Source organism: Erpetoichthys calabaricus, chromosome 2, assembly GCF_900747795.2.
Source record: "Erpetoichthys calabaricus chromosome 2, fErpCal1.3, whole genome shotgun sequence".
Taxonomy (NCBI): domain Eukaryota; kingdom Metazoa; phylum Chordata; class Cladistia; order Polypteriformes; family Polypteridae; genus Erpetoichthys; species Erpetoichthys calabaricus.
The window spans coordinates 252,733,527-252,744,925 of NC_041395.2; the positions used below are offsets into that span (position 1 = coordinate 252,733,527).

At 36.0% G+C, this 11,399-nt stretch overlaps 1 protein-coding gene across 1 annotated transcript in view; it reads left to right on the forward strand.

Annotated features, from left to right (window-relative positions):
* Positions 1-10,262, forward strand: part of jmjd1cb (jumonji domain containing 1Cb) — a 131,689-nt gene extending 121,427 nt beyond the window's left edge. The window contains 3 exon segments of the mRNA XM_051922830.1: positions 1,831-2,007; positions 6,714-6,845; positions 9,286-10,262. Coding sequence (XP_051778790.1) covers positions 1,831-2,007; positions 6,714-6,845; positions 9,286-9,381 — 405 coding nt within the window. The 3' untranslated portion in view covers positions 9,382-10,262.
* The last annotated feature ends 1,137 nt before the right edge of the window (positions 10,263-11,399 follow it).

The window sequence follows — 11,399 nt, forward strand, 5'->3', positions numbered from 1 at the left end:
CATATGACACCCTACAGAAAGTGTCTAATGCTGAGTGTTGATTGACACTGTTAACTTAGTAACAGCATGCACCCAGTCTTGGCTCTTCCAGAAATCTAAGGCTTTGATATAAAGTATGTAGTGTAATCAATTCAGATTTCTTTTTACATGTACACAGTACATAGTACAGTTGATCTCTTACTTACCTGCTTCACCAACATGCACTATACTGCCACTCCTTAGAGGTGTCAGTCTATCTCTGTATACTACGTAAAAATAAAAGCACAGAATAGGTGAAAAGTAGTCACTAACACAATTTCCAAACCCCTCCATGTTTTGTGGTTTGTGATTTAAGATAGGTAAAAGTAAATGTATAAATTCACATGGAATGGCATTACAATGTTTTTCACACAACTTGGAGTAATTAGCCCACAGCATGCGCCAATTTGCATTTGGAGTGTGAGAGCTAGCCCGAACACCATCACACAGACACCGGCACAAATCTAAAACACACGCTTTTATTTACAATGTCCCCAACACAGTCCCGCACAGCACACAGTGCCCCCGCACCATTCACCCCAGATGTAGGAAGGCGGCCCCTTTTATAGTCATCCAGATGTGCTCCAGTTGCTCGCTGATATCCTTCCGGCGGCACTTCCTGGTGTGGTGGAAGTGCCGCATGAGCACCTGGAAGCACTCTGGGCGTCCCTGGAAGGTCTTTCCTTCACCTTCCCAGGTATGGTGGAAGTGCAGATCTCCTGGACTCTATGAGGCTTGGGGCACCCCCTGGTGGTGGCCACAGGCCCCAATGGGTTTGAGCCTCCACGCTCTGTCCCCGTGGTCCCCACACTATCCAGGGCGGTTGCCCATTCGTGTCTCGGGGGACATATAGACTGCCTCCCGCTCCTTCCAGGCGTCCGGGCTGGGTCTTTCCCCCAGCCTCCTGCCACAGGAGAAAAGAGAATATAGCACAGAGTGAAGCTGGAGATTGCACAATAGTGAAGCCAATAAGTTTAGAGCGGCTGTTAAATCACTTAATCTGTATGTGTACAGGTATTGCATATAAAAATCTGGCTTGAGTGCATATTGCATAGGGGGGAAAAAAAATTTTGAATGTGCACCTGCCACCAGTGCTAGCATACTTTTGGAATCGTGTAAAGTCATAATTGGATGACAGCAGATACAGTACATATTCAAATGATTTCATAGCATGCTGACGGTTTTGCAGCAATATCAGACAATTGCCACACTTTTGTGCACATTCATTATAAGCCTTGGCAAAATATAACCATTGATGAAAGAGAAAAGGAAGAAAATACACAGTCTGGAGATGAGCAAAAAGGTAGAATTTCTGATGATGTTTATTACTTTTGTTGACACAAACATCACTTAGGAAATCCATGTTTTCTTAAGTCAAAACCTTTACCACTTCAAAGTGGACGCATTCTGTAAGTGATAAAGTTTTTATTTTTATGTTTGAACTTGTGCCCCTTTAGCACCATTTTAAACCACAGGAAGAGGCTTTTTTTTACCTAAAAAAAATGTTTCACTTTAGAACATAATTTCAAGTAGTAAATTAGTATATACCTTGATTGTGAAGAAACAACCTTGGTTTGAAAAATACTGAACTTTTCATTTAAGGTATGGATGCAGTTATCTTTTATTTTTACCAAATTGATGTTTGTGCAAATGAAACAAAAATGTTTAAGTAATGAAGTCAGAATTGAAATTATATAGAATTTAAAAATCTAATAGATATGTCTTGCTTTTCTTCAGTTTTATCTAAAAACTAGTATTCCCTGTTGATGTTTAATTTTATAGTAGCTCTGTAATATTTGAATGTGATTTTAGGTGGCAAAGGAACAAGGGATTGAAATCCCTCATGAAAATGATCCAGTCCGAGACCAAAACTGGTATTTAACTCGAAAGCTAAGACAACGCTTATTAGAAGAGCATGGTGTTCGTGGCTGGACCATAGTGCAGTTCCTTGGGGACTGTATTCTAGTTCCTGCAGGAGCACTTCACCAGGTGAGCTGCTTTTTTCTATTAATACTAATTTGTAAGTATGACTGCTGTAAACTTAAAAGGGCTTGGAGTTGTGAGTATTTAAAGTCAGCATGTTTTTTTAACTTGGAGTTTTGTTTTTTTTAACTTTTATATTTCTTTAGTATTTTGGTAGTTTGTTTTGTGCTTATATTAAAAAAGACAAAATGTTTGAAACAGTGTGCAACATGTTTTGATACTTTCAGTATCACCATGAAGCACAGGCTCAGTGAAAAAATTGAAGAAACCAACCAGGCAGCTTTTATGAACACTTAATTTGTGAAGTGTACTGTATCACAAAGCACTTTAAAAATAAAGGGTTTTAGTAAAGTTTATGCATGTATTTTATACACCTTAATTTCCTCATATTAAGTGCATACTATGAGGTAAAAAAACAATTTAAGTCTAGTGTATTATCCATTAGGCCATTGCCCATTATCCATTAGAGGATAAACACAGCCTAGCAGTAAGCAGTGGCCTCCCTTATTGTTGACTGTTACTAGGATTTTTTGAATATTTTTTATTTTTTAGCAAGTATTAAAGTAAGTTTAATACCCCTAGGCACCCTCATCCTCTAGAGCTTGTTCCTCTTTGATGTTGACTGTTAATGGGCACAAAAGCAACATTTAACACACTTGATGAGAAAACGACTTTGTGTTTTAATGATAGATTTTTACTCTTTGATGTAACTGGCTTAATCTCTTTCAATGCTGTATAAGTAAACAGTAAAACAGAGATGCACAGATGTGGCTTAATTGTAATTACATACATGCTAACAGAAAATCTCTTTAATAAAAAATATGGCAAGTTGACAGTGAAGGAGAGTAAAGGCTTGGTTAGCAGTATGTTTTGTTTCTTAAAATAAAACCCTGGGGATCCATTGTCCATTGGAGCATGCAGAATTAGAGTTTAACTTCCTTAGATTAACTGATAAGACTCTGCATTCTGGGTATTCTGCAGTATCACATATCCCTCACAAAAATCAGTTACTGTAGTAGATATTTAAATGGCATGTTCCATTAACCACAAAAATTTGTTTATAATTAATAAATGTGTTGTAATGACTTTTTGTGGCTCACTAGGACCAGGATTGGATGGCCTTGTATATGATGGGCACAAAGTATCTACTTAATAATAGATAAAATAATTCTAGATTAAATTGCTAAATTAATTTCTTAAAAGATAAAAGTTTGTTATTTTTCAAGTCAGTTATTTCTTCTCTAATAGGGCAAGCATGTTTTATAAAATAAAATATATCTACCTACAATTGTAGGTTGTACTGTACAGCAATCATATCCCAGTCTAAAATTGCAGTATGAATGTGTGCAATATCACAATTGCAAAAGCTTGACATTTTTGACCCTCACATAATTTACACAAGTATTAATACAGTATTTGACTTCTCTCATAATTGTTTTAATGTCCAGTTAAGTAAGAAGAATTTGTCTAGCCTGATTTCACGATTGAAGAACAGTAAAAAACCATTTCATTTACAAGTAAGGAATGCTAAAAGAAGAATGATTGGGGATAACATTAAAGTTAAATTGTTGATTTCATAACAGAAATAATTCTGATTAGTGACTTTGAGAGTATTTCAGCTTCAGGGTGGCCTATTGCTGGTAACATTAGCAATATAGCTGAGGGTTATGATCTCGGCTTCAATACCTTAGCAGGGGCTAAGTGCCTATTGCTGTCCTGTGTGGGTTACCCTGAAAGGGCTACACTTCAAACTAAATTAACGGGCCAACAGCTGGCTACCTCATTGTTACCCTGATAGGGATTCACAGTTCTAAAAGAACGATAACAGCTCGCACCTGAATAGACATGCAGGACATACTCCAACAATGCTAGGAGGTTCTTTTTGCTAGGTTACCTTTATCCTTTGATTTTCCTGATCGCTACCATTGATAAAGCAAAACAAATGACAGATTGAACAAGCAGACTGGGGAAGATGATATTGTTAAACAAGGCAAGTTTCAGTGAGGTAACATAATTATTTGCAGAGAAACCAGGCATTAAATACTAGAATTCAAAAGCAGAAGAAAATATGTAACCTGAATGATTCAAATCAATGTCTGTAAAAGTGTATACTCAGAACATACAGATGTCCATGTGATTTAAAGAGCCAATTCTCTTAATCCATTCCTTAAAAGTATGTGCCTTCATGGTACAACCTTTTTCCTCCTCTTCTTCACTCTCTCTCTCTCGTTAAAGTATCATTTCTTATATTAAGAGCTCTACCATTCCTTACATTTCATCTGTCTGCGTTTCTCAAAAGCTGTGCTTTCTTTTCTACCTAGGCTTTATGGCTATTTTTAGTAAGTGACATTAGTCAAAATTAGACAACTGATAAGTAACCCTTAGTCTCCCTACCTGATAACCTTTATTTATTTTAAGCTAATTATGAGGTACAAGTTAAACAACAAAGTCCCCCAAACTTTTTTTCTACATTCAATTTTAAAAACAAGCAATTAAAAGCACAGGTAGAGTCATGACATACAGTATATAATGTAGCTACAGCTGTAGAAACATACTTTAGTTGCTTAAAAGCTTCATCTTATGCAAATGATCCTAAAATAAAACAGTATTACTTATTTAATAAACTGAAAAAACTTTGCTTTCCTCCTCATTACATGTGGTTATAGACTATTAAAGGGAAAGTATTAATTTCAAGAATGTTTTTGCCTGAAGATTTTACTAGTTGTTGTTGTAGTAGTAGTATAGTTGATGCTTCACTAAAAGAAACTTTGATATAAGACTTTATTTTAACAATTGTATACAGAAAAGGAAACATATAACTTGCAGCAAGTTAGTAATTCATTGATGTAAATTATTTGTGCCAGTTGGATCTTTAGAATAGTGTTTTATTTATTTATTTTTTTTTTTTTTTACTCCGCCTTTAGAAATAGGCTTAACAATCTTTTTTTATAATGCTGATTTTCATGAAAGTATGAGATGTTCAACTTTGAGTTTTATTTTTATGCTGTCAGTTTTATTGAAGTACCATGTTAGCAATATAATCACAAAACTTATCCATATTTTGAAACCATAAACATTTGACACAAACCAATGTCTCAAAAGACTCTGAACAAATCTGAATCTTATTATGTGATACAATCTGCTCTGGCATTTTGCTCTGTACTTGTACTATTACTGTTATTCTATTCTATCGTGTTGAGGAATACTTGTGTTCTATTCTGTGTATTGTGTTTTATTTACCTTATTTTTTTGACACCCACTGCACGCCCAACCTACCTGAAGAGGGGACTGTCTCTGAATTGCCTTTCCCAAGATTTCTTCCATTTTTCCTTACAAAGTTTTTTTTGGGAGTTTTTTCTTGTCTTCTTATAGAGTCAAAACTGGGGAGCTGTCAAAAAACACACCTTGTTTAAAGCCTGTTGCAGCTCTACTTTTGTGATTTTGGGCTATACAAAAATAAATTGTATTGTAGGCAAATATTTTTTTCAAATTAGTTATTTTACAGGCAGTTGTGTGCAGGTATAAATCCTGAATTAGGGAAAAAGTTAACGGTTACTTCCTCACTGAAAAGATAAATCATAACGTTTCAGCTGTATAGCTTTCATCAGATTTGTAAATCAAGAGGAAAGAGCATGTAACATATATAGGTGGGGAAAGAGGGGGACAAAGCCAAGATAGATGAAAGGAGTGAAAGGTGAGAGTAGGTGTGAAAAGGTGCCATTAGAGATGACGATGGGGGGATTAAAATGTTAGTCAGTTATTAACACATGGAGAAATGTGATTTTCTTTAAAAAGTATTTTTGAAGCCCTATGGAAGAACACAAACAGAGAGATCATAATAAATTTGACAAACAAAGAGACCATTCAGTCCATCAAGTCTGTTTGTTTAGCTAATAGCTTAGCTTTTTCAGTATCCAGATTTTTCTTAAAGGTTGTCAAGGTTTCTGCTTCAACTACATCTCTCAGTAATTTGTTTCAGATTATGCACCATTTTCATTCACAAAACGTCAAGTCCACCTACTTTCTTTCTACCTGCTGCTACTATCTGCCCACATGATTTTGACTCCATCCAGAGCAACCACAGAATCTCTGTGAAGCACATGAGCTGCTGAGTTTGTGTTCCCTTTGGTTCCTGATGTGCATTGAGAGCTTATCCATTGTGTTTGCCAGTGGTCTTACATTGCTCATAATGATCAATGGCAAGTAGAGTTTGTACCTTCTCCTCTTGTGGAGTCGGGCTTATGCTGTCTTTCCCGACAGTATTCTATTCAGTACGTCTGCTGTCAGCCCGTGCAATTAGGTCTGGTGTTCTGGGAGTCAAAGGGCAGAGACCAGTAGCTGCTGTCCAATTCAAATGAGTTGTGAGTCTTTGGTTATCCATGTCATCCAAAAAAAAAAAAAGTTGCATACAGCAATGAAGACAGACATACATGGTAGCTGCTGAAGCAGACAGACACTCTTAGCAGCACTGGAAGTGTCATCACTACGTTTGTAATTATGCATCCAAAGTGTGTTGCTAGGTGTTTTGAATGATCAAGGTGCTCTCCCTCTAAGAGTTGACTTATAAGAAAACATTCTTTGTATTTTTTCACTTACAACCACTTGGTTGAATGAGAGTAAGCAATTTTTTTATGCTTAGGCCATTTTATTGGAAAATAATTAACTTTTCCTCTTAGTAATATTTTTTTCTTTATTTTGGTATGTCTTTGCAGGTGCAGAATCTTCACAGTTGTGTGCAAGTCATAAATGACTTTGTATCTCCAGAACATGTGGTTCACTCATTTCATTTAACACAGGAATTGCGGTCCTGTAAGGAAGAAATCAACTACGAAGACAAGCTACAGGTAAAATCACCTAAACAATTCAGTTATTCTAAATATTTCTCAAGTTTATTCCTGCTTGTTGTTATTGTACAGCTCATCCTCATAACTTAGTCACATTTGCTTTCTGGTTAAACAGTCCGTCACGAACACACATTTAAATTTTATTTGGCTACTTTCTATAGTGATACATCCCTATTACAAGTGTAGAGCTAATGGTATGATTGGTTACTTATATTTATGCATAGGTATCACTAAAGCAGTCCTCCAATCCATGCCATATTCTGGACTTTTGAATACTCTTAACACAATGTATATAACATTAATTAATTGATTGTTTTTTTAATTTGATACTATATAATGAATAGTATGGAACTGTAAAACATTTTTATTGAATAGTTCAGCACAAAGTTGTGGTCTACCCTATGGAAACAAAGCTGTAGGTTTGAATGATTCTCAGAAACTAACATGAATAATACATGTTAAAAATGACATCAATTGGCAAATTATAAAGCATAACAACCATGTGAACTATTACAGATTCAAAGTAATGCAAATAGATAATATGACTCATGTGAACATTCCAAGAACATTCTTTGTCTGAAATTGTGTTACTTCATTAGATGTGATTAATAAAGACAAGTACGCTGATTCATTGATCCAGTCAGGCAGGGAAAGGCAATTTAGAAGACAGCAGCTTGAAAGAATGTCTCTACATGGTTTCAGGGCTTTTGTAGGCATTTGTGAGGACTTGTAATCTAATGAAATTTACTACAAAACAATCAGGGACTTTTCCAGTTCACAATTTTAATTGCCAGCAGTGTTAAGAATTAAAAGGTAAATGGAGTACTGTCAAAGGCAAGGTATAGTCCACAGTACATTTCTTACACAATTATTTATATGGCTCTTATGAGAAAGAAGTTACTTTGTTAGAATAGTAAAAGTCACCTTATCGTGAATGTGAAGAAACCCTTGGTTTTTCTGAAGCTTTTTTGCATTAAGAAATTACTTCCTTAAAGTGATTTGGAAAGGCAAAACAACAACTAAGAAGCTATTGTGCCAGAGAAGTATCTGAAGCCAAAAAGAACATTTGATACTATAGTAGGACAGCAATCTATAATACACCTTTAAATCATTTACAGGAACAAAGGATGGAAGTTTTGAAATGATTTTTGAATTCCTCAGTCTTAAACATTATAGAGTGAGCCAAATGCAACAGAAGAAAAAAAAAATCTTTGAATGGCCGTGTAGGCCGGTGCCAATAAATGGTTAACCAGATCACTGGTGACACTCCCCTTATCTATGTAAAATCTTGCCAGCTTTTGACCTTTTTATGTAATTCAGCAATAGCAATTAAGATGTTTATTTCTAAAATGGCCAGGGGTAAAAAAAAAAAAAAAACCCATGTAACTAAAATTGTAACACATCATAATGGACTAGTCAGGACCCACAAAGTTGTGTTTATGCTCTGCAACCTTTCAAAAGCTCCAAAAATGTATACAATGAGTAGACCGTTTCTGTCCTTAGTTACAGCTGCAGTGTTGAGCATAACCACACTTAAAAGAAATGATGGGCCTTTAGTGATCTTAGTTAAAAAATAATTAAAAGGTATAATATTGAAGATGGTTATTACTAAGCAAATTAAGCAAAAGTGAAGGCATAACAGCTCCGACAATTCACACTCCTGCCAAAGAAGTCACTTCTGAAGAAGGTTACCACAGATATCAAATGCACTTGCTGCATTATGAGGACTTTTAAGCAGTGAACTTGAGAATCTTTTATAGAAGGAGGTATTTACTGTATACAAAGATGAGCCATTCTGTGGTGTAAGAGAAGCAACATTAGACATTTTTTCTGCACCCTGACTGCATCAGTACTTTCTACTGTGGTCTTCCCAAACCAAATGCAGCCCTAAAATGCTGGTATAGACATTTTCAGTTAGTAGTTTTTGTTTGGTAGTTATTCTGATAAGTGAAACAGCCTATTGGCACCACCTGTGGCTGCAGACTTTTCTGGAATGTATCTTCACCACTGGCATTTCTGCTGGCTAACTCTGTTCTTATGTGCAATATGCTTTTTTTCTGTAATACTAGAATCTGCAGGGATTAGGTGTTCGTTTCGATTTTCTGAAATGTGCTATATTAAACGGGGTCAGATTTATAAAACGTAACATCATTGTGAAACATCTACAAATAAATGCTTCAGTTTGTTTTCCATGTAGCTTGTCTGGCCAGTCAGGTACATGTACATTTATAAGAATATTCTGCACAAATGAACTAGGAGAAAATGGCAGAGCTCAAAATTCTTGTCCATGGATTGCTTAATAATTGTGGGTATTATGGGGTGTTTGCATCAGCCACACCAGATGTATTTTCTTATGCAAGCATATCTTGTTTTTAATTAATCAGTGGGCCATTTGGCAAGTGTACTAATAGATTGCTTCTCCTCATCTTTCTCCTTGCAGGTCAAAAACATATTTTATCATTCTGTGAAAGATGCTGTAGGAACATTAAAACGGTGCTGTGAAGAACAAGTAGACGAGGTGCAAGAGACCTCATGACACACACTTGCTCCTCTTTGGCCGTTCATGAGACATTTGTTTTTCTTCAAATGCTTTATGCACACAAAGACTAGCATTGAAAACCTGCCGTGCCAAGCTGACCTTAATGGTATTTATTTGTTACAAACACCGTAGCAGTATAGTTAAGTGAATCACAAAAACTGTGATACATGTAAGTTGTGGTAAGTGCAAGACTATGGCTAATATATTTATAAATATTACAGCATAATGCTGTGTGTTGTATTATACTGTATGTAAAAAGTTTGTTTAAATGAAAAATAACAAAATTATGTATTTATTTTTGAACAGAATTTAAGAGTTCTATGCTTATGTATGATCAAATGTAAATGTGAATTGTACAGTTTGCTATAAACGATTCTGCTGCAGTTGGCCACATGGAGACACGTCCATACTGGGAGGAGTGGCAACGGATACCAGCTATTGCCTCTGTGTAATCCTTGCTGAAACGCACAGCCATCTTGTCATATCTTTTGGAAACTTAACATGTATACAGATTTAAAAACCTGCCAAATTATTGTAAACAGTGTAAAATGATGTAATGTAAAGGAAAATGACTAAAATTTACATACACAATTAAAACATTGTATTAATAACTATTCACTGTATAATTAAGAGACATTTACAAAAGCTGTAATTTATTTGACAGTTGTCTCATTTTGTTAAAGTTTGTTATGAAGTTTCGAAGTTAAATGACTTCTCAAACGTATTATGCTTTGTAAATATTATACATATATACATTCAATGATGTATTTTTTTAAAACATGGCTTGCTTCAATTTGGTAAAAAGTGCAAGTGTTACATGCTTTGTACATTGAACTTGAAAGGGGTTTTACATTTTCCATTAAAATGGATTTATCAGATGTTGGCTGCTGTCCCCTTCCTGTAGTTTGTAAGGAATCACACAGGCAGCTGTGTTTAAGGGGGCGCTGGCAGGACCTGCTCATCAACGTAATGTGTGCTGCTTGTGCTCACCAGTATTTTAACTCTTTTAGGGCTAATTATTTTGTTTTTCTTTTGTCCCAGGGCTGAATATTTTTCCAGAAAACTCAATTTTCTAAAAAGTACACAAAGCATTGGTTTCACATATAAAGCAACATAAAATACTTCTTTTTGACAAATGTCGAATCTGTTTTATGTTCCATGAGCCTCTACAAGTATGTAAATTCACATACTTATTACATACCTGTATGTCTCAGCACTTAAACGTTGAAAGGCACTTTCTGGAAATGACCGCTTGAGATAGTAGAGTGGCTGGTGATCCGTAGTTTCCGCAAACAGGATGAGTCGTTTAATGAACTCCAGTAGTCGGCTTGCCTCTGACGGATCTGTATCTGTGCAGTCCTCCCAGGGCAAATGTTGCTGTAGGTGCGTCGGCTACACAAGTGCGTTCAGCACTATGATCAGCCAGGGACTGATGAGCTAATGCAGGTACCTGTCCTTCGTTTTCAGTTTCCAAATCATTTGCATCAAAATTGGACTTTGATAAATGTCTGTGTAGTTTTCTTAGGTGAACGTTGCTGTAGCCATGTCAGCTGCATGTTCGGCTAGGGATTGATAAGCTGATGCAGTTACTTGACTTTTGTTTTTCGATCTCCAGATCACTTGCATCAAAATCAGAGTTTGATAAGTCAGATTCCTATTCAACAATAATATGCAAAAAATACATAAATAATACACATGGAATATTTTGCTTTGCACATTCGCTTTGCTCTCTCGTCTCGCCCAGTGTTGACACCATTCTAGATGTTGTTTACTCTCTGCTACTCACGCACACGCAGGGATTTGACATCAAGTCAACGAGTCTAACAGGCCTCATAGCAAAGAGGGTCTACCTAAAACGTACCTCTTGAGTATTATCACCATTTGTAGCTTTTATCGCCCTCTGCCCAGGACGTCGACTTTAGTCCACATCCACCCTCAGCCACCTTAAGTCGACACTCGCCCTAAGAGTTAATAAACTAATCGCTTCTTCATTTCCTACCCACTTCTTTCACTGA